General features: G+C 37.3%; 1 protein-coding gene across 1 annotated transcript in view; it reads left to right on the top strand.

The window, feature by feature from the left end:
- Nucleotides 1-23,472, top strand: part of LOC140239539 (uncharacterized) — a 33,169-nt gene extending 9,697 nt beyond the window's left edge. The window contains exon 2 of the mRNA XM_072319372.1: nt 23,309-23,472. Coding sequence (XP_072175473.1) covers nt 23,309-23,472 — 164 coding nt within the window. The remainder of the gene's footprint in view (nt 1-23,308) is intronic.
- The last annotated feature ends 2,078 nt before the right edge of the window (nt 23,473-25,550 follow it).

Here is a 25,550-nt window from a genome sequence, read left to right as displayed (position 1 = left end):
AAGTAATGTCAAATATACAAACTGTGAACTATAGTCTGATAGTTATAATGGAAAAAAAAAGTTCTAGACTAAACTGTGTACAGTTAGGTTTATGGAGGAAAATAGTGACATCTCCTTATATGTTTTGATTTGATTTGATTTGATTTGATTTTATTGGTTCCTGCATTATGTCATTGCTCATGCAGATACATACATATATATCATATACATTGATGGTACCATACGTATAAATGGATATACATAAACATTAATTGCTGACAAGGTAAGTTTCTTCATTACCTTTAGAATGTACAGCAATACAGTTTCTTCATTGCCTTTACAATGTACAAAAGAACATATCAGTGATGCAATGAATAACGCAGAAGGGCTACAGCTTAAGCATTGCTTGATTTGCATGCAGCCCTCGTACATAATACATAACATATAGGAAACTAGGGGGAGGGATGACTTGCGTAGAGATATGATAGGAGAAAGGAGAGAGGAGAGGTCTGTCTGCTTTCGCTAATACACAAAGTTAGATCACCTGGATCACTGAATAGTAAAGCATGGCAAAGTATTTTCTCACCGAGGTACAGGTGAACAGTTACAGGTCATGGTCGGTTACATAACATTACGCAATAAATTCTAAACGGCGATAATTCAACGAGGGAATTTCATATACCATACAATTGCAATGCCACTATAAGATCACTGATATCCAGAGAGCAGCATTGTCTTTACAGCTTTCTTGAAAGAATACATAGACTTTAAAGTTCGAGTTTCTGAAGGAAGAGAGTTCCAAATATCAGGCCCAGTGTGTCTGATAGATTTGAGAGCCATCACCGTTTTAGGATTTTGTAGATGAAATTTATCAGATTGCCTTGTGGGATAAGAATGTATATCCTTGTTTAACTGAAATAATGAGAAGAAAGAAGATGGCAACTGACCGTTATACAAACGAAACATAAAAAGTGAATTTTGCAAAAAACTAAGATCATTTACCTTTAGTGTTTTTAATTCTACGAACAAAGGATCTGAATGGTCCCGATGACCCGAATTGGTACATATACGTATAGCTTTCTTTTGTAGAAGCAATATACTGTCAATGTGACTTTTCGCAGTTGCCCAAACAATGTTACAATATGAGATATTTGACAATATCAACGAATTATAAAGCATAAATAAAATATTCTTTCAGACATAATACTTAAGCTTACAGAGTATACCAACGTTACGAGACACTTTACCTGAGATGTATCGCACATGAGCATTCCATTTCATATTTTCATCGATATATATTCCAAGGAATTTGACACTTTCTTTTTGCTCCAATAATATACCATCCACCATTATATTCAAATGGCACATTTCATTTTTATGCTTCTTATTATGAAAATAATTAAAATTTGTCTTTTTTAAATTGAGTGACAATCTATTGCTCTTAAACCATGTAGATAATTTCGGCAATTCAGTATTAAGATTTCTTAAAAGCGACTGAAAATCAGAATTGGAACAAAATACATTAGTGTCATCGGCGAACAGAATATATTGCAGTAACTTAGAGGAATTTGTAATATCATTTATATACACTAGAAATAGTAGTGGTCCCAATATGGATCCTTGTGGGACGCCACAATGTATGGGTAAAACTTCAGAGTTTACCGATTCATAGTATACGTATTGCTGTCTATTTGATAAATAATCTTCAAACCATTCCAGTGGAATGCCACGAACTCCATAACAATGTAATTTGCGTAAAAGGATAGTGTGGTCAAGAGTGTCGAATGCCTTGCTTAGGTCCATGAACACACCAATGACATGTTTTTGTTCAGCTAAGGCAGTCGACACTCTGTCATACAACTGGGCTAGTGCTATATCATTAGAGTGAAATTTCCTGAAACCATATTGGTCTTGGTTCAGTACATCATTTTGTAACAAAAAATCATACAGTCTGTTATAACAAGTCTTTCTATGACTGTAGAAATACTAAGAAGAATAGAGATAGGTCGGTAGTTCGAAACAAAAGAAGATTCATCTTTTTTGTATATTGGAATAACTTTTGCAATTTTACATGCGTTCGGAAATACACCAGTTGACAACGACAAATTACAAATATGTACTAAACGTGTCAATATACTCCCAACAATCTGTTTTAAAAAAAGACGTGCTCATTTCATCATGCCACATGTATGACTAGATTTTATAGAATGCACTATATCAAGGATCTCATTAAAATCTGTTGGTTTGAAAAATAATGAATTATCGTTTGACGTGCCCAAGTACTGCGAGAAATCTGTCTGTGTATGATCAATCTTAGAAGCTTGACAAGGACCTACATTAACAAAGTACTCATTAAAACAACATGCTACATCTTTAGGATCACAGAACGTTTGTCCATTATTCGTAATTTGAGATGTTGACACCTTCTTTTGCTTACCAATGACGTCATTAATAACCTTCCAAGTGGCTGACATATTTCCAGTGGCATTTTCAAAATCTTCCGTATAATACATTCTGCGGGAAAGCCTGATAATCTGTGTAAGTTTATTTCTATATAATTCATATCGATTAACATTATCATTATCTGTTCATGTTGGTATTAAAACGCAGGATATTGGAAAAGGGCAACTCATAAACCATTTGATATTATTGATAAAATGGATGATATTTGTATTTTCGAAGGAAAAGAGCAGGCCCCCATTGATAAGAGAAATTAGAGAAAGAATGTTAGAAAGTCGAGAAGAAGAGAGGAAATTAGCAATGAAACGAGGAACGCTGGCCTTGCACAGCAGGAAATGGAATCAATTAATGACACGGTGATTCGTACTCCGCATCTATTGCTACCTCTTTGTGCTTTTTGTTGTTTATTGTTTGGTGAACAGGTTCGGTGTTTGTGGGCGTGTGTGTGTGTGTGTGTGTGTGTGTGTGTGTGCATCTGTGCTGGAGTGAGGTATGCCTGGAGTATGCCTATCTAGAGGAGGAAGTGTTGATGAGGTTATTATACGGGTGACTGATGAAGGGGTAATGTTTTATAGGTATAGATTATGTATAGACACTGATCATGTAGATTTGTAAAGCTTTTGTATGTATGTGTGTGCATAGGTATGTAGGCTTTTGTTAACCCCTGATACATAGGTATGCAGGCCTTTTGTTTGACCCCTCAACAATATTTGATTTCATTATCTAATAATTACTGCTGTGATGAGTATACAGGACGCAGTCAATGGATATATTTTGTAATGTGTATTGTACATACATATTGGTATTGCTGACCCATTAGGCATTATCAAAAAATATATATTTGTGAAGCAGTTGCTGTGTATTGTATAGTAGAATAATCAGAAATTGACACAATGACAGTCCTAAGAATTATTTTGTAATATTTTGATATACGTTTGAAATGTCACGCAGCAAGCAACACAACTAAATGTTGAATTGTAATCAACGATGGATGATGGAATCGAAATAAAATATTGTTTGAAACAAAAAAAATTATCAGGATGCCTTAAACTATTTTTATATAAAGTATTTTTTTTTTCTTAATGGAACGAAAAATTCCCTTTGTTATCCACGGATTTTTGATTTTTTTTTATTGTTTGTCTTTTCAATTGTTGGGATATGTTTGTTAAAATGAGAAAGGAATATATCCCAGAAGGTGTCATAAGCAATGTTTGGGTCTGCAGAAATTAATCATCCCACGTTTCCGTGATTAAATCATCGTTGAGTAATGATATATTTTCTACTGTGAATTTCCGCTTCTTCTTACGTTCTTTCTGCTTAACATAAGAATTCTGTGTGTCGCCACAAATGAAAAATATAGGTAAATGGTCAGAAATATCACAATACAAAAGACCAGATTTCGAATAATCTGTGTCAGTATTCGTAAAAATATTATCGATTATCGATCGATCGTAAAAATATTATCGATAAAAATATTATCGATATGTCAGGGTTTATTGTGAATTTTTTATATGGCAGGATGTTTTGTGATTACTGACTTTATGGACTATGTATCAAATGTGATAACTAAAGGAAAAAAATCACTGCTCCCAATTGTAAATAGTACCTTTAACATGTTCGTATGATTGTTATGTCCAGTGGAGATTTTTCTCTTTTCCTTTGTACTTGCATTGGATCGTTATGACTGTTTCCATGGATACAGAGGAGATTTGTTCATTGTGTCCCAGAAAGTTAACAGATCGTGATGATAACAATGACAACTAACAACAGGTAGTATACTGAACCAGTACTAGTCCAGTGATGAAGCAATAAAAGAAGTATAATCTTCAAAACATTTTTTCTTTCTTCTCGCTGGCGAAAACTCATAGGGATGCGGTATGCAGAACCGCAAACGTTTACTCGGACGATAAGAAGGAAATATATTTGCAAATGATATCGATATATATGATGCTGTGGTCTGTTTTCTACCGTTTGAATAAACCATATCCTTATCTATGACATCTAAATACACTTGGCAGGCCTTTCTTGGATGTAGGTCACCATTGCTGTGACCTAATTAACTAATAGGCTTCATAGGAGAGGAGAGATACAGGGGGGGGGGGGAAATCCGTGAAAGTAGAGCAGTCGAGAATTTGATATGCTAATAAAAACGCTGCCATCTGCTATTTTACCGTCCTCATTTCACGCAAATTAAAGCATAAAAGATGAAGTGTCACATCTACCCCCCCCCCCGCGCATAATTGGGGGGGGGGGGGGGGAGGAGGGGAATACAAAGATAATGCATAGAAGGGGTATAAGGCACACATCGGATTCGACGAGTTAACACTTAAGAAAAGAAAACTGTCGAGATTTTGATTGGTTACGTAAAGGGGTAAGCGTCAATGTGCTTTCACATAGATCAATAGCCCGTACTGAAATATTGACAGATGGTAAACACGGTGCTATTAATAGCAAAAGGTCATGCTTCATCGGGTATTGAGTCTTTATGTAAGTGGAGTTGATATCTTTTGAAAAACTTGGGGCAATCAATATTGCCTCCACATTGATCTCGATTAACCTTTGCCAATACGAGCATCTAGATTGGCGGGAATATCTCTTGCTCTTCCAGTTTAATTGTTTACATCCTATCCTTTGACTCAGAGCTGTCTTAGTGGACTATATGATATTATGTAATATAATATAATATAATGTAATATGATATGATATGATATAATATAATATAATGAAATATAATATAATATAATATAATATAATATAATATAATATAATATAATATAATATAATATAATATAATATAATGTAATATACATGTATATATGTATATATATATATATATATATATATATATATATATATATATATATATATATATATATACTGTATAACAATATTTGAAATGTGGGATATTTTTTTAATCACAACTTCAAGAATAGTCCTCGCTACATTTTACATAGAGGTATCACTAGAAAGATTTCAATTTGCTCTATCTAATAATGAGCCTACTTTGAAATGTTATAAATGGCACTTAGCCCATTTTGGTATTATACGCCAAGGTCACTACGTTTTCTTTCCTTGAAATATTTAAAGTCTGTTCCGTTGTCGTGCTAGCGTAACAGTGTAACGGCCAATTTGAAGGATAACTGCTAAATATTCTAACTGTCGCGGTGACTTAAAACCTTGGCGACACTTTAAAAAAAAAGTTGGATTCTCGACAATACTCACAAAAATCTGAAGCATATCGGCAGTGCCATTATCTCAATCTGAAACAGTCCATTCTTCAGCCACAAGACTGCGTTCACTAGTGCCATTTACCCATCGAGTTTTCATCACAGCTTGCACGCAAATCATTATCCGTGCATATCATCCGCTTAAGCTCTTGGGGATTTTTTTTTTTTATAGTTTGAGAGAGCAGCAAATGAGAGAGTCGACTGCGTAAAAGAAAGCCTGAAAGTTAATGGTGGGAATAAACTTTGGGCTCATATCGTCGCACTTAGTTATGTTGCCACGAACGCCGCATAGTCCGCAATTGCAATTACTGTGACTTTGTGGAGTGTTTGAGAGAGATTATTTTCTCTTGCAGAACGAACTTTGTGTTCAGTCCCTGTCATACTCTATCTCTTCTCATCTCCTCTATCTGCTCGCCGTATTAAAGGTCATGTTTACCTTTGGGAACAGTGATTTTAAAATGTTCAAGATATCACATTTGATGAAATGTGTAGGTCTATTGTATCAAATGAAATCCTATCATATATTTTTGCAATAAAGCCTAAAATATAAGGAGATATCATCATTTTTCTCATCAAACCATAACTGTAGACTGTTTAGTCTGGAAACATTTTTATTATAACTATTGTTCACACTGTGTGTATTTAACAATACTTAACATCAACTATACGGATTCAAATTTTTGCAGTGGTTGTTTCTATCCCAAACTCACAATTTAGTTCTATTTTAAAGCACTAATGTAGGGTTTTTGTTTCATCTGCACATGGTAAATTATGCCTTTACGTTGGTCTTGTTTTTTCAGAGTAAAGGGATGATATATTATTGGATGAGGTGCTGAGGATTCAGCTTTTAATGTTTTGCGAGATGTTTAGAAACCACTCTATGAAATGTTAAAGATCATACAATTTTAACCCTAAAAAGACTGGGCTATTTTGGTAGCTCGAAAGACTGGGGGGGAGGGGGGGGGGCCTAAAGGCCCCCCCTTAAGATCTCGGCCGTGGATCGCGCGATCGCCGCGGAAATTTGCACAATGGTAGTGTGCGATGTAATCTACAAGATCGTATATTCAAATTTTCCAAAATAGTCTTCTTTTATTTTATTTTGATTAATTATGCTAATTTATGCGAGAAATCAGACTTTTTTATCTAAATCAGTAAATAAAGCTCCAAAAGTGCTCATTTTTGGTCTAGATATTTTTTGTAGCATTCTGAGCAAATGTACTTGAAAAAAAATTTGATATCAAAATTAATTTCTTATTTATTTTATTGTTTTATGAATTTCTTATGTATTTCTTTGTTTTTTCGACCTTTTGTTTTTGTTGTTTTTTTTTCAGCAAAATTTGTGGCAGACCCTTTTTGAAGCATAACACTACTAAAACAAATTGATTTTAGCCATTGAGAGTAAAAATAAGCATATTTATATGAACCATGTGATAAAACTCAATTTGTATTGACTTTTTACACAAAATCACATTTTTGAGCCATTTTCGGTCTCACGTGCATGTACAAAAAGTTATGTAACTTCAGAACCGTACCCCCGGGCGTCACAAATTTAGTGTCAAAATGTGCGGGAAACTCGAAAGAAAAAAGTCATAGAGCATCGCGGCGAGAGCATTGCGTGTTGCTGAGTAATCGCGCGAAATGTCGAGGGGGGGGGGGGGGCCTAAAAGGCCCCCCCCCCCCCAGTCTTTTTAGGGTTAAGGGGAATTGAAGGTTTATTTGATGAAAAAAAAAATAAAAAAGCAATGCAACACAAGGAAATCCTAATTAAAATCGTGGCCTATCACATTTCATTATAATCACTTTTTTATATTTATATCTCCGGTATTTAAAGACCAATTTTCACCAAATAAACTGTGAATTCCTCTAAGAATTACATATTCTTTCATATTTCATAAGAGGTATGCCATTATCTCACAAACACAAGCTTTACACCTGCAGCCCCATCTAAACCAAAACTGTATCAACTCTTTAACATGAGGAAAGGTGATCGTTGATTTGCAACTTACATCTACTGACATCACACGTCATAATGAAATTCCGACAACTGAACAGTTTCATCGCAAAGTGGGGTAAGCTCCATTAATAAACATGTTAAAGTAATTCCATTATTGAATAGAGCAAAATAAAACTTTCCAACTATTCTTCACTTGTAAACCTGATAAGGAATATTCTTGAAGTTATGATTGAAAATGTCATGTATTTTCTTATTATCTTCTTTGTTTTTAACAGCTTGGATTGCAAATATCTCAACTAAACAAGAATGGAATTTGCTCGATATGCGTAAACACTCTAAGTCCAGTGTTAACTAAAAACAGATTTCAAGAAGTAATACAGTTAAATAGAGATTATGGGGTAAGCGCCATTTTGTAAACATGTTAAAGTAAAGTCTACCATCAAATAAAGCAAAATTAAACCTTTCCAATGATACTTCACTTCTGACATAGTAAGGAATATTCTTGATTACAGAGATAATGAATAGGGATTATATCTTGAATATACCAGTATAATAGAGATTATACCTGGTGAACATATCAGACTAAGAACAGCTGGCAGGACGTTGCTCGTCAGCTGTTATTTTTATATTATCTTCTATAGGGAGATGGGTGTTGTAATTGACTTGGGTAAAGTTTAATTAGTATCTCGTTTATGTCCTCTTACTTTGTTTTTGTTTTTGTTTTGTCTGTGTACAGTTTATTCATTGCTCATCGTAATAAGCCCATCATCATTCACCTGCATGTTGCATATTGATCCTGACTGCAATATAGAAGACTAATAATCCCTCAATTTATTACTGCACGACTATGTGAAAGATAATTACAGGTTAAACGAAAACACACGCTGACAGTAAATTCCCAACCTGTCCTATCATGACTGTTAACACTCTCCCAAGAAGTGAAACAAACAACAAAAACAACAACAACAACAAAAAAACCATCAATAGAGATCAACATTTTGATTATATTTAGATTGTAGGGACCTTGAAACACAATAAGAAAGTTTCGGCTTAGAGGAAATTCGTTAAAAAAAAATAAAGGAATCGTATGTAAAGTGTTGCTGTCAGTGCAGCATCCAAACACTAAATGAGATATCGATCTATACGGTTTGCTATTTCGATCCCATCGGAGGAATGCTTGGTTTTAGATCCTATTTCGATTGATACAGGCGCACTGCTGAGATTAAAGATTTGAAAGGAAGATTTTTGAGAAGGAAGAACTTGACATTCCCCACAAATATTTCCTCCAGGGGGCAGCACCAATCACTGGTGGCTTGCATTGATTTCAATCTCGCTGGAAATCGAAGAAAACGACACGTGGACACCGCCATTGAATTCGGAAGAAAAAGAGCTAGACGTCAATGTCTCATCTTCTTTTGATAGTCTTCTCGGTCTCTGTCTCTCCGGATTTCGCATTATCTATTTCTCTCGCCTTATCATTTTCTATAAGTGTTGTTGTATCTATGTCTGCTTCTTCGGCTAGCGGCAGCAGCTGTTCAGGTATAATGTGAAGAGTTTGATTACAAAACATTTTGAAGTATTAAAGTCCGTTATATTAGTTCAAGCTTTTCCGGTGACACAATCACTTGTAACATGTTTAGGAATGTTCTTGAAGTTATGGTAAAAAAAAAAAAGCAATTTTCTTATTATTTTCTTTCTTGAGTCTTCTTGGCTCGAGTTAACGAGAATAGGGTTAACTCGTTCTGCTATTAAACTCTTAGCATGTTATTACAATTGTATTTCTCTTGTGCAACACGGGCGTGAAAGACGTCACATCTCTAGGCATACCGAAGGCAACTTGTCATAGGAACGAAAAGCTGAAATCTCATAGTGGAAGCGCAGCGATATGAAGTTTCTGTCATAGCACTTAAGTAACATGATCAGTGGGCAAATCATAATATGAACAGCCCGCGTTACGTCTTCTGTTCTTATCAGAAAAAGATAGAAAGTCGTTGAGATATGTCACAGACTGAAATATCAGCCGCCTGGTAATATTTTTGTATCATTTATCATTGCACATTGAATTATTTTTCTCTATATTTGCACTCTTCATTTTTCATAATACATCTCTCTCTCTCTCTTTCTCTATCAAACTATATAAGTATCTATCTATCAATCAATCAATCAATCAATCAATCAATCAATCAATCAATCTATCTATCTATCTATTTATCTATCTATCTATCTATCTTTTATATTTGTGTGTCTGTTTTTGCACTCGGCTCTACCACCATTTCTTCCTATACCCTACTTTGATGTATTAAGAGAATTCTGACAAGAGTTACATCTCTTCGCCCTCGGCTTCTCACAGTTGTTAATTGTCTGTCAGCGACTTGTTATTTTATACACAGAACTCATCGTAAGAAATGTAGTAGGTTTTCTTGCGAAACATTACGTAACTGAACGTAAGCCAATTAAAGCCAGTTTTGAGTTCCACAGAAGTTGTCGGAGTGCGCGTAGTGTCTAGCGGATGTAATTAGAACACTCTTAGATAAAGTCTACCTCTCTCAAATGTAGACTTAATATACACGATGTATTTTTCATTTTCATCTTTAGTACTTGTCAAGCTATCTGTCCATGAACAATTGATGATATGTATGGAAAAAAAAAACAACAACGCATAATCCAGTATAGTGAAAATAATATTATATGAAGTCGACAAGTATGAAATTCAACAAGTTAGAAATTCTCAAGAATGTGGAAGTACCTGGTTATTAACAGAAATGGCGCTTCAGGAAAAATCTAGACATACCCAAAGCTTCGATCAGATCTTCAGCTTTTTGTGAGATGGTTAAAATTCACTTATGAAATGTCAAAGATCATACAATTCTCAGAGGAATTCAAAGTTTACTTGATGAGATATTGGTTTTGAAATGGCTGAGATATCCAGAAATAAAGAGGTCCTAATAAAAAGTGGGACCCATCTTTTATTATATAAGATGGGTCCCACTTTTTATTAGGACCTCTTTATTTCTGGATATCTCAGCAATTTCAAAACCAATATCTCATCAAGTAAACTTTGAATTCCTCTGAGAATTGTATGATCAAAGTTTAGTTCATGAAAATCAGTTTTAAAATGGCAAAGATATCCTCTTAGAATTGCATGCTCTTTCATATTTCATAAGATGTTACTCTTTACCTCTCAAAAATTTAAAAGCCGAATCCCCCATCACAACCAAAACTTATACCATGTATACCATCCTTTTAATCCCATTTTTGTTATATCTGTACAATCTGTGTCTATTTTGCTCATATGACAATTCGTTATTAGCTCATGTGCACGTTAGTAGGAATGACCTTTCTTTTTTTTTCGGTTAGGCACTTCACTCGTTTTCAAAGATACATAACACATAAGTCTGCCCGACGTAACATTGTATGGAATTCGTGTTTTAAAGAGGAATCCGCCCGAAAAAAAAAAATATATATATGTATATATATAATCTCTAAAAGAAAGAGGAAAAAATCCATGCAGAACGTTCCAAAAAATGGGGAAAAATCGGATAAGAAATAAGGACATTTTGAAATATCACATTTTTTGCGGAAAACATTTCTTGACCAGTCTTTATGAATATTCAAATGAGCGAATTGATGATGTCATTCCTGCACAATTTTTCATTTATGCTACTGTATTATATGAAATTCGGAAAAATTGTCACTTTAGGCTATACACAGGTATATAAAGAAAACATACTTCTTTTTTTTATTAAGGGTGGTTTTAAGGCAAGTTTTACACCTGAAATATGAGGTTTTTGGTGTTTTTTGTCATTTCTTTGAATGAAATGAATAAGAACTTGGGGAAGAATGGCATCACCAACTTGCTGAGTTGATTCGTATCAACTAAGTGGTCAAGAAAGGTTTTTCCCCCCCCAAAAAAAAAAAAAATTGCAATTTCAGAATGTCATAACTTCCGTATTTTTTAGTCCGATTTCGATCATTTTTCACTGTTCTGCATGGACCTTTTTCCCTCTCTTTTATGAAGTTGATAAAATTCTGGAGTAGATTTCTTTTTCAAACAAAGAACGAACCTGCGTAGACCAGGTGACCAGAATGGTTTTATTAAAACTTTGGGAATTTTCCGTTTCATTGTTTTGCATTGGATGTATTATAAAATCCATTCTATTGATACTAACAAATAGAAGGCTTGCTGTCACGTGGATGTGCTAGCAAGCACCATTTATCAAGATTTCGCCAATTATTACATGTATCTCACAGGTGCTTATCTCGGTGAACTGAAAAAGCAATATGGCTATTGGCACAATTGACTTAATCTGCTCATGCTCATTTGGAAACTATTCGAACTGGCTTATTATGTATGTCCTCCATTCTTCGCAAGAAGGATTGAGGAGGAGGAGGAGGAGGAGGGGGAAGAGGAAGAGGAGGAGGAGGGGAGGAGGAGGAGGAGGGAGAGGAGGAGGAGAGGAAGGAGGTAGAGGAGGAGGAGGGGGAAGAGGAAGAGGAGGAGGAGGGGGAAGAGGAGGAGGAGGGAGAGGAGGAGGACGAGGAGGGGGAAGAGGAAGAGGAGGAGGAGGGGAGGAGGAGGAGGAGGGGAGGAGGAGGAGGAGGAGGAGGAGGAGGGAGAGGAGGAGGAGAGGAAGGAGGTAGAGGAGGAGGAGGAGGTGGAGGAGGAGAGGAGAGAGAGAGAGGGGGGGGGGAGAAGGGTGGGGGAGGGGAGAGAGGAAAGGAAGACGTAGGACCCCCTGCGTCCCTTGTGCTCCACTGTCACCACTGAGCTATCGTTAAGAGCGCGCTTACAGGGAGCGAATGTTAATTCTTCTGTCTCAAGGGCGTTCGTCACTGATGTACGTACATACATAGGCCTACATACATAGGCATACACCAATGAATACACACATAAATACATACATGCATGCATACGTATATAGACACGTACATGATAAGATCATACAGTAGATACATGCATGCACGCATTTTAACATTCATGTTTCTCCAGAAAGAAAAGGCGATTTCTGGCAAAAAAACAAAAACAAAACAAAACAAAAAAACACCTCATCAGCACCATCATACTAAGGATAGATTTAGAGTTTTGGAAAATACAATCGTAAATTTCAGGTCTTAAAAGGAAAAAGAATATAGCAACAGGAAACAGGATTATGTTTGAGATAGACTTGATCTCACTGGAAATGTTGCGTAATGTATTTCTTAAATACATAAAGAAAACACGAGGTGTAGAATGCACGCATTATGTCAAACGCATTAACGTCAAGCTACGTTCAGAATGTCACCTGATTGATATTGACACATCTTTATTCTTTTTTTCCATCCTTATATACAAGCTGTAAAATGCTACTATGTAGGGATGGCTTAACACTGATAATTAAGAAAAATAGTACTACAGTTTCATAACGATAAATAGGAGTGGGGGATATAATTGGAATATGAACATCCCGTGAATAGAAGCATATGCATGTCTTAATTTCAATCAAAATGAATGGTACAATCATAGGTATTCGAGTGTTTCTCGGATATTAATGTAACCTACTACCGTGACGTACTTTATTCCTGTCTGTTTGGAGGTAGAAGGGGCGAGGTTAATTATCCTCTCAGCATGCTCACTGTGTATATTTCACAGCTTCAAAGCCTCTCCATATATTGGGGGGATGCGCTTGGATGTGGATGTGTTCCCATGGGAACGGACGCCATATTTGTTTGGCATCTTTACACCCGCTCGCAATCAACTGTAATTTGGCCAGCAAAAGTCACTGGGCTATTAACGAAACAGGCCGGCTATTTACGCAGCTAAAGGATCCCGCTTTCTAATGAAGGTGAGTTCTTGATGTTGCTTCACTGGCCAGTCAGTGCCAGTAAGGGGTTTTTACAAAATCGCCAAAAACTCTGCCCAGCTGAGTAAGGTAACCACAATATTGTTAAGAGGTATCTGATACAGTCTGTTTTCTTTTTAAAGCGAGGAACCAGTGATCAGGGTTATGTTCGTCTTTTCTTGGACTTGTTGGAGTGGGGTAAAGGCAGAGCAGTCTGAAAAATCCTTGAAACCTTCAAAGAAGTCTGCTGACGTATGATTTTACCCAACCTTTCATTTTAATAGTTTATTCATGTGGACAAATATAATACACCTTTTTTTTTAATGTGCTATAGCTCGATATTCATAATGACCATAGTGATTTGAAAGAACAAATGAACAAACTCCCGTGTTTGCCATGGTAACATAGGTTCCATGAGCAACGAAGAGTGGGTGTAATAAATCAGATCGTCTTCAACAGCTTTGATCTAAATGACGTCAACGTGTTTTCTATGTCCACTGGCATATAATCTTTCAAACAAGCAAAGATACAAAAATGGAAACCCAAGGAGAATGTCGAAATGAGTCGTAAGATATGTTGCTCAAATCTTTGACTAGCCTTGATAATTCCGGTCGGATCGTGGAGTAACGTTCGACAGGGGGAAAAAAAGATGAAATCTCAGTCGCCTGGAGAAGAGCTCAAATAGGATTTTCTCGAGTTCAAATGGCGTCGTCTCAAGTTGGATGGGATACAAATTACCATATGATGACGGTCACCAGGTGAATGACGTACATCTCAACCTGGACCCCGTTACACAAGGCATATTTACAACAACTGCAACTGGCAACTTTCAATTTAGCGTTGCTATGACAACATCCAGCTTCTAACCAATCAGCTGTAGGCATTTTTTTTTTTCGTGGCTGCTGAAGTAATTACAATCTAGAAAAAAATAACAATCCCCTTTGTGAAAGGGAATATTTGCAATTGTCGTCATGCACCAGAGACTGAACTGGCGTAATAGGTTTTCTAAGCTTGGAACAAAGCATGCTTGCAGCTGCTGTTTTGAACTCTTCGAGTCTTGGGTATGTTTTATTCTCACTAGAGTTAGTTCGTGACACGCACGAGTCAAGGAGTAAAGGATTGACGAAATAAAGAAAAATGTAACTAACGTACCAAAGCCATTACACGTGTAAAAAAAAAAAAAAAAAAAAAAAAAAAAAAAAAAAAAAAAAAAAAAAAAAAAAAAGGTATCAGGGCAAAACAAACGCACGCATTACATGATATCGACGAGAAGGTCAGAAAGTATACAGAGGTGTATTATGCCACATTAAAAGACACATGTATACAACATGTAGGTGCAGAGGATGAGATACAGTGTCAAACATTAAAGCAATTGAATTTTAATGATAAGATCTGAATGTTTTTACTCCCTGGGTAAAACATGCCCCTCGTGGTATTCTAGACTGCATGCGTCCCATTCATTCTAAAGTCGAGTTACAATAAGTTTGGAGCCCATCTCGGAAAGATTACACTCGAGTCGTGGCCACACGCGCAGGCGAGCGGCGCTCCCCGTACCGATAAGTGTTTGTATGTAAGGGGATATAAGCATGGAATGACGCAAAGTAAACTTGTATCAAATGCCCTATCTGCGATTCGTTAAAGATCAAGGGCGTGAGTATGTAGTATCTCTTCACATGTTTCTGTGTTATATAATCAGTATCCTGGTTATATCTTGCAAATATTTCAGGCCAGATTCGTTGGATACTCATTCTCTGTATTGGAAAATTGATATTATTCTAAAATGGCTCAGCAGCTTCAATCATCAAATTGGCTGGATTCATTTCGCGACATGTAGGGCAAAGTGTCATATTTAACTGACAATTTCTTCCCATCATCTCATTACAATCTTCGAGCCACGTGTTTAAATGATGTGTGAGTATCAAGCAAACAAACACGCAAAAAGAAACTAAAAATTCTGTCGTTTTCAGAGCTAAATTAACGCTGCTGGCTAGAAAGCGTAACAGAATACGAGATCTTGGTGTTCAAATTCATCTTTTGTTCCCTCTTCGTCATGTTCGTCAAGAAATTGTCATAAAAGCTTCCCTCGGGGAATGTCGCCCGATTTCCTCCAGAAGTTGTTCTACCCGTCACGTTTTCGGTCGGAAGGGGAGATTAACATTTCACTTTTTCCATATTTTTGGTCTCTCACACGCACTCTCTTTCACCCTCTTGCTCGTACTTGACTTATTAAATGTCCTCTCTTTTTCCTACAGATGTCGTGTTTCTTTGTCTTCCAGATATATGACTTCCCTGCTACTCCCCCCCCCCCCCACCCCTCCATTATCATACCAGCTGTTGTCCAGAATAATGATGGCAGTATCTTCTGACTTGTTAGATAGGAACTTCTGTGGTGACCGAAGATATCATGGATCCTTCGATTGTTGTTACGACGCCATTTAAGACGCCATTGCATACACACTACACACACCCTTGAGTTTAAGCTTCAGTCGAGATCTCGATTTTGTGAACCACTGCGAGAGTCCACATGCTCGGCGTTATGTGGACATTAAAGCGTTATTTGATCAGTGCAGCTAGTTGTGGTGGAACGAGAAACGCGGAACTGTACACGTCATCAATCATTGCGACGCGTCTCAGTTCCAAGAAATGGACCTGCTGCTTTCATACCGGAAATGAAGCGCGACGCCGGTGGGTGGGTACCGTCAAACAATATGAATTTCGGCAGTAGCAGCGGAGAGTGAGAAGGGAATCGCAAGCTACGTGTCGCTTTCGCATTACATGTCGAGCCGCGATCTTCTTGAAATGAAGGATTGGAATGAATGAAAAAATAAACTCCATCCGTTTTCTCTATTTTCATTGCAGTGATGATGATTATATACATCACTGCTTCCGATCGAGAAGAAGTTATGATAATTGTGGATACATATCAAGAACTCAGTAGGCCTATATCTTTTCACATTACAGTCCGACCTCTCTTATTCGGACATGTCGGAACCGGAGCTCATCCGGATAATGGATTTGGCCGGATATGAGAGATTCAATATTTAATACACGCAGCTGCCTACCTAGTGGTAGCTACATAAATCATATACACTGTACATGTAACCTCTTGCTGATAGCGTATACTAAAACTCCTTTGCTATTAACCCCGTCGCGGGGCGCTGTAACACAGTAACAGCGCCCCGAAGCATCGCATGCGATTTTTAGGAAGTACTGCGACGCGTACAATTCTGTCACAAACTCACCGTTCAAAACGACACATGGATTCGCAACAAAAAGCCACATGTTGTAATACCATAATGTTGAATATTATAGCCGACTATGTATTACTCACCATTACCTCCGAAAACAAGAGAAATCGCCATCATCTTTGCTGGAACCCCACTCGACACTATCGACACTGCCGCTCGCCATTTTGAAAGTATCACGTAAGTAAATTGATCTGGGCATGCGCAAATGAATATTCATGTTTACGTCATCTGCCATATGTACATGTACAATGTTGCTCGTAGTTCTCGGACCATTCATAGCTATCACTATAGTATCAGTATCATCATCATGGAGTTCAAAGATGCTCTCAAGGAATTAGAGGAGGAGGCTGGAATTAAGTTTAAAGAGGAGCAGGTAGAAATAATGGAAAGCACAGTGAAACAGAAGGACACCTTAATGATATTGCCAACTGGGTTTGGCAAGAGTGTTTGTTTTGGTTTCCATCACCAAATCTTGGATAAAGTGAGTATACAATGGCATCAATAAGTACAGTGAAAGTAGCCAACTGAAGCCATACAGGGTACTAGTAATGATTAGATATTTCTAATCATGATAATAATAATCATTATATCATTATCATAATCTTATATAATTTATCAAGCACGGCAGGTTCTGATGACATATTAATAATATTAAAATATTGATCAATTAAAGCAAGCATGGTTATGAGATAAGGAAAAATGATTATTGAACACGAATAGAAAGGCTTAAAAAAGCCATTGCCGGATCAAGCAAGACAGCATCAAAAGAATAAAAATGTGTGAATGGGGTCTACAAGTTATCTTTCATAGCAATAGGCCTACTGATTAGACATTTATCATCTTACAGTTTAACAATTTGACAAGTTTAACTATTCATGAGAATGAGTACTAGGGACATGACAATAATTTAGTGCTTATTTTATTCCTAATGCGAATGAGAAGGAAGAGAATAAGTGTATGAATATACTTGTACATTACCATCACTAATACATAAAAGGTGTAATCACACACTCATATGTATAAATAACAATATCAATATGAAGCTATAATTGAGTGTATAGTGTTATTAGATATAGTGTCGATAATAGTGCAAAAAAAAAAAGACACTAAATGTTTTGAAAATGACATAGGGAGCAGTGGAATACAATCCCCATGACCATATGGATGGATCTGAAAGGGTTAATTTCTAGTTTTTCATTAACCAATCCATCATACCTTTAAGATGAAAGCCAGTCTAAAACTTAATCTATATTTCATGAGAATGAAAAAAAAATCCAGGATAACACTGCAAAAATGATAAAATCAGATTTAAAAAAAAGGAAGTTATGACATTCTGATATAAAAATTTCGGAAGACACTTCTTGTCCCGTTGCTATGAATGAATGAATGAATGAAGAAAATGAAGGACTACTCAGAGTCAACTTTATTGATCTCTATATTACAGTACATCCAACTTGTTACACACAAATAATCATTAAACACACATGCGTGCAGACACACACACACAATCAAACAGCAAGTGAAATGCCCGAAAGAAAAAGACAGGAAAGGATTCCCATACGGTGGAAGTCTTTGAAAAAAGAAAGGTCTCTTTAAGAAATAATCAAACAATCCTAAAACATTGAAAATAAACAAGACATGTATGTAACAGAAGTGTATTCAAATGAAATCACAGCAGATAATAAACATGAAGCAAAAATGAATATGAGTCCCCAAGAAGCAGAGCTTGTGAGTGGAGCCCATTGTGAATGTACAACATTTTACAGTGTGAAAGGAAACTTGATTTATAGATGAGACATCTGGGACATTGCCCCTGCAGACTGGGAAAAAACAAACAAACAAAGAAACAAACAAAGAAACAAACATACCCTCTATCATGAAAATCACCTGTTATTTTCTTAATCCGTCATATCTCCAGATGTTCATTATGTGTGCACTTCCTTTATTGCAAATAAATAATGAACCACACATTCGAAATGTGCTTTAAAAACGAAATTAATAAGTGCCGGTAGGCCCGATAGTAAATCAGCGCCCAGCATGCATTCTTTTTTGTTACGTCTCATGAATATTCATTTCAGTTCTCAGCGAGCCGTCCGGTTTTTTTCCACACGCATACATTGCGTATTATAGTATGTGCTACGTTTTATCCATATTCGCGCATGCGCTGTGTAAGTCGTACCACAATACGAAATGCGGTAGGACTATAAAAACCCTCGGATAAACTCTTTCACTGGGCTCTCAAAACAGATCATATTGTAAATCGACTTCGCCTGCTGTGACTGTAAGTATCTTATCTAAGAGTAAGGCTACTAATTTCAGTGTAAAACCCTGTATTTTGGTCTCTGGTCACCGAAATGCTAAGCCATATCGGGTGCTTCAGTGACAGGTATAGGCTTGCTGTGCGACCCCTTTACGGTACGTATTTGTCCGTATGGGGTCGCTGCTGCGGTTACTTTGCTATTAGCCCAACATTTTGGGGGTAGGGAATGTCTGAATGCATGTTGATTAGATGAAAGTTTGATGTGAAGGCATGTTGGAAATAATATGTAATTCATGTGAGTTTGTGCAGGAATTTTGTTTGAGTTTGAAATTCCCCTTTCCCCTGTAATTATTAGATTGAAGAAAAAAAAATCCCACCGAGATCGCTCCGGATAATAGAGAGATCCGGATAAAGGAAATTCGGATAGAAGAGGTCGGACTGTATATCTTCTTGTTCATAAATATTGCAAAGGATAGTTATAATTCATGGGTGCTATTGATTACAACATAATACGTCTTGCCGTCATGACTGTCGGGTAATGAGTTGATAAAAGTGATGTATTTGAAAGTCATAACAGGACTTGTCCAGGTTGTGCTTACCTTCTGGGCCAATAAATCACTCACTGAAGAAGTACTATGTAATGCATCAAAACAACCCGAACTCTTAAAAACTTGCGCTCTCTCTCTCCCACACACAAACACGTTCTCAAAAAACAACAACAACAACAACAACAACAACAACAAAAACATGAATAAATCTTGATAAAAAAAGGCAATCGCAATTTAATCAAGTACCGCGGGCTAAATTACTATCGATTCTGTCTCATCCAGCAAAGAATGCTCGAAACCCTTTGCTGGCATTTCAAGGTTGAACAGCTAGAATCAGAAAATGCCATCTATGCAGAACTGAATATATCACAATATCGTTTATGATATAAAATTTATAGGGTACCTTGTAAATGGAAAAGTTTCAGTATGAGTTACGCTTGGACATAACGATTTGAATTTGAATTGAAATTGAATTGATTAGACATCTAGAAAAGAAATCAAACAGTTGAACGGCCTTCTAAATTTCTAGCAAATCGAAAAGTGAAGGTATCTCTTTCTTTGTTATTTCTAATGACACTGAAATCAGACCGTTCTAGCCTCATAGTGGGATTGGTCAAGGGAACGATTTTGATTAATTTGGCTTGAAATTCAATCAGTGTTCAACTCCCGTGAACGAATTGAAGACACTTTAAACTGTCGCTTCTTCCTGAGTGCCGAAACTGATTTTTTTTTTCTTTTTAATTCTTAACAATTGATGGTGGCACAAAAATGGCAGTGTGACACGGGTTTATAGGGAAAGAGCTGTGGCAGGTAATAGAAATGGTTATCCCCTCTGTAATCCTGGCAGCTCGGGCTGACGAACCTCTCTCTCTCTCCCTCGTTAGCATCTTTGACCCCCTTCAAGGGGGTGAACTCCACTCCAAGACGCAGGGCGAGACGGGAGAAATGCAAGTGCGGCTTCTCTCTCGACGGAGAGAGGCGATATTTCCGCCGCTCCCATGGCGCAACCCCCCTCACGGACCAATGGCCTTTAGGCGCAGAGCAGTTTAGATACATCGGCCTCTTCGTCTTCTCTGAAAATCTTACGCCACCCACTCTATTGTTTTTTGTTCTCTCTTTTTCTTTCGGGGGTGGGGGGGGGGGGAGGGGGTCCCCCCACGATGCATCTCTTCGAATGGTCCTCCTCTGAGACGTACAAGTACTTGCCTTCATCCAGTTTTATTAATGTTTCTATTCTTGACATCTGCACCGAGTGTTATTCCATACTTTCGGGGAATGTCACTTCCAGACCAGAAGTGAGGACCACTGTTTGACAAAATATATTCCATATTTGATAGCTGTCAAGTTTTGAATGAAACCTTCAAAGTATATCTCTCCTCTCTCCCTCTCTCTCTCTCTCTCTCTCTCTCTTCAATTCTACTTGCAAACATTCATTTTCCGAGAAGCTGTTCAACTTGTTCTTCTTCTTTTTTTTATTAGTCTAGAGCCTCAGAAATGACCAAGTTCATATTTACACCCCTGTCATATCCCTATACGCTGATCTATCTTTGGCCTTCTTGTATTTCCAAAAGTCGCAACATCTTGGGGAACACGTAGGATGGAGTTTTTGCCCACGCCGGTCCCAACTTATGGAATAACTGACCTTCTGGTCTTAACCCTGCGTGTGGCACATTAATTTCATTGCCGTAGGTTTGTGTGTGACAATTTATGCACATGACTCGTTAGCAGAGAAAGGGTTAAAAAATACACTTCATCAGATTCCACTAAAAGGGGTCTGAAACCCCACTTGTTTCATGTCTCTTTTTGATTATCGATGTTCTTCTTTTTGTACTTTCTAAATTTTTTGTAATCTTCTCCATTTTGCGCCTAGACCACTCCACAAAGTGGATGCGGTGCATTTATAAATTATGTCGATTATTATCATTATTATTATTTTCCTTTTAGAGTGTCAGACGTGGTGACGCTTTACAAATTTGCGTGAAGTTGGAGTTGACTTCTTTGACACTTACGAACACTGACGAAAGGGTGTTCATGATAAGTCATTTATAAATTGCAAGATGGCTGATGATCTGTTTCTTTCTTCTTTCTTTTTCAGTTTCTCTGTAAGTAGGTGTCATTTTTGCCCCGGACTGGGAGTCTTTTAAGTCCTCGTAAAATACTCACCGCGATTTTGTATCCCCTGCATTTACAATAACTATCGAATGGAAAGCAAAGGGCTTCGACGCGTGGCGTAAAGAGTGTTTACTCTCCATGAAGTGTTTTCCCGAAGATGAAGCGGAAAACATCCTGCCCCGCTGACACTTCAACGTACCCCCAAACGTTTAAGGCGAGGGATAAGGATGACGTGGGCGGGGGAGTGAGCAAGTGTCCTCATCGGGAACGATGGGAAAGAACGCTCACACATCATTATTTCCAAAGTAGATAATTCCCCTCGCCGTCCCTTTGCAAACCCTTAGAAGATGTGACGTATCTGACGCAAAATTGTGTTAATGCATTTTTCCTGTCATTATGATTCCCCTCCTTCTTTCCTTCTGAAAAGTGTTAACTGCATGATGTAACATGAGGATTCTTGTAAGTTGAGAGTAACTGTACTGATACACTGTTAGTCTGATTTATTGTTGGTTGTATAATATGAAGAAAAAGATTTCTTCCCTAAGATTCAGTTTACTGTCAACTGTGCACATTTGAAAGATGAGTTAAATAATGATAATAAAAAAAGTGATGACATCATCACTAGCATGACTAGGGCGTGACTAAAGTTCTCTTCTCTATTTTTTCTTTCTACATGATTACTTGTTATGAAAAGATAATAACTATTAATCATTAACATGATTTTTAAATCATATTTCTAATGGTACATTGCCTGTCAATGAGGGTGTCGGAGTGTGTTTACTCTACAAATCATGTTTAGCCTGACTGTGTCGCCTAATTGAAATGACCGATATTGATGCGATAATCGTTGCCTACCTTTCATGCTCGGTCAGACTTGCTGTTTGATATGAAACGGGAATTCCCTTTTAGGATTATCATAATCGAAGTGGAAGTTATTTTTTTTTTTTAATATTTACCCTTTTAGTTTGACGGTGTTGGTGAGAAAAAAAAATAGTGCCGTAAATGCCACAAAGTTAAAGATATATCATAACACACTCTGTGGCAGTGGCATACTTGCTATGACATTTGCTCATGTGATAATTCAACTTCTATAATGCCTTTAGTCATCATTGTAGCCATAATTTTATACTACCATTTGTGAGTCCCACCTTTGACAGTGTGGTGTAATTTTAAAAGGAAAGTAGTAATAAGTGAATCAATAGATCTAAAGACAGTGATATATAAATTTACGTCCATAATAAGCCAAGAGCTTAAAGATTTCAATTGAATTGAATGCCTCATCTACAGAATACCCGTAAAACTACACAGACACACAAACTGACACTCAACATATACAATTCTAAGGGGAAGTAAAAGTTAATTTCATGAAAATCGGTTTTGAAATGGCTGAGATATCCAAAAACATAGTAAAACAAAGTGATTTAATAAAAGGCGGATCCCACCTTTTATTAGGATCACTTTGTTTTGGATATCTCAGTCATTTCAAAACCGATTTTTGTCAAATAAAGTGTAATTCCTCATGGAAATGTATACTCTTTTACATTCCATATAAAAAGTTTCTAGTTATCTAGGTATAAAGCTAAAACCTGAATTTCCATCTAGTCAGGACCATTCAATCCCTTTGATTGTTAAGGGTCACCCTAATTCTCATCTCTCTCTGTCTCTCTCTCTCTCTCTGAACATTCTTCTTTTGTACTCCAGGAAGAAGCAGGAGAGCGAAGCCCATCGTGGAGAGCTTCGAACCCCTCCCGATCGAGCTCCTGAGGCGGATGATGAAGGACAGGATACAGGAGCAGACGGAGCAGCAGATTCAGAACCGCATTAACGACAACACGGACTTTTTCAAAGCTATCGGGAGAAGATGATGGAACCGTGGAGGAGGAACTTACGCCCCTATGTCACAGACACTCTCCATTTGTACACCTGTTGACCGGTACACGTCACACCCCTCCTTTCCCCTCCCCTATCTCTCTTTCTCTGTCTGTCTGTCTGTCTGTTTTTCTCTCTCTAGAAAAGGGGGTCACTTTGGGTCACGTGCATCTGTCGCCCTCACCTAGTCACCATGACAACAAGGACAATTGGTCAACCTCGTCTGTACAGACACGTAGACGTGACATTGTCTTTGTTTTCTTTCATTGTTAATATTTGCCGTTGAATGGTTGTATGGTTCTATTTATTTGTATACTCACGTCCTGTGCAATCGTTTACAAAGTTTTAATAAGTGCAATGAGAAAATCCAGCAGACAGTATCACAGATTGGTTTTGTCAGAGAGAGGAAAGCACTCTGATTTGCTACTTTTGAGGAGCACTTGTAAATAATTCCAAAACGTCCAGGGTCTCGGTACAAAGCCATCCCGGGCTTTCGACAGGGGGAAAGGGAGGAGACCGCTGTTTGTAAAACTGCCTCAAGGTATCGCTAGTATGAAAAGATAAGGAGATTCGAACAGAACGTTATAACGCTCCCCTTGCATTGTTAAAACCATTGATCATTACTACCGACATCAGTGTTGTAAGGACAGGGGAGTATAAAGTTGACTCTTAACCGACATTGAAGAAGTACTATAGCATGACTACTGCCGACCGATATCATTGTTATTATATCGAAATTAGAAGGTCCAATTTTCGTTGTTGAACCCTGGTCTGCATTTCATGTAGGTTGTTCGGGGTGTTTTTTTTTTTCTTTTGTGTTGTATTTATGTCGACCTTGTTATGTCTTAGATATTTCTCTATGATCAACATCTACTTTTCTCTATGTTATTATGTCAAAATGTTGTTCCCCTCTACTTGGCTGAATTAAAACAAAAATGTGTTTCAGAGATGGGTTTATTTTCATTTTCAGAAACAAAAAGTTGTTGTTGTTGTTTTTTTCTCGATCAACGACCGATATGCTTGGAGCTCAAAAGGTAAGGTGATGAAAGTCTCCTGAAAGCCGGCAATTCACCAGGGCTTTGGTCGAAGACCATCGCCGGCACTTCATGCCCACAATTCTCGCCGCACTAGAATTTGATTTCGGATTCAAGTGGCCAGCGAGTGCCAACGAAATAAGCAAGTTGGTGTCGCAGACTGCGCATGCGCAGATCGGGGGAAAGGCCATTACTTTTTCTTTCTTTTTTTAACATCTCAGACGCCATTGTGTATCTGCGATTTTTAAGGCCGTTCATGTTCTAGACTGATAGATTATGTCGCCCTTTATTTGTTGAAGAGAGCAAGCTGATACTCCTTCAAGCCATGAACATAAAAATATTTTGCTAGCATCGGCGTCTTCTGTAATGCGTGTGCAAACACATAATGCCTTGTTCTTCAGTAACTAGATGACGTGCTTTATAAAAGTATCGAGTGCAGAATTTCAGAATGTGTTGTTCTTAGTTTTCGATTCGGACAAAAATACGGAGTACATAAACACAAGTTTATCGTCATGTTACATTTGTGATTACATTTTTTTTTTCGGGGCGAGGTTTGTCTTGTTGTGTTCCCAATGGTTCGTTAATTTCGGTCATTATTCCAAACATTTGTGACGTTATTCCGAAGGTTCTTATTCCAAAGGTTCGTGAATGCGAAAATCAAACTAAGATGAGAACTAATGAGTTTTCGGATTTACGAACATTCAAGATAACGAACCCCTTTTCACTGTCGGAATTTTGAGCCTTCCGTAAAAGCAACCTTCGAAATAACGACCCGTAATCGTTTTCGATGCCATACCAACACTTACAGTGTAGTCAAAAGTAAAGACGTACACAGTAGATTTCTGTAGGGGATCCATGTCAAAATATCTGCTCACTGCACATGTCTAATTGAAAGTATGATATATTTCTTTTTACTTCATAAATTGTGTCATAATTAAATCAGTTGAGTATGCAATACAGATGGCCTTTTGATAAGATGGTCCTGAAATGGTTAATTGCTCCTTGCAGGTACATTGTAAGGTTTCGTACATGGATAATGA

Source organism: Diadema setosum, chromosome 16 (genome assembly GCF_964275005.1).
Source record: "Diadema setosum chromosome 16, eeDiaSeto1, whole genome shotgun sequence".
In the NCBI taxonomy this organism is placed as follows: domain Eukaryota; kingdom Metazoa; phylum Echinodermata; class Echinoidea; order Diadematoida; family Diadematidae; genus Diadema; species Diadema setosum.
This window is presented reverse-complemented; position numbering and strand designations above follow the sequence as displayed.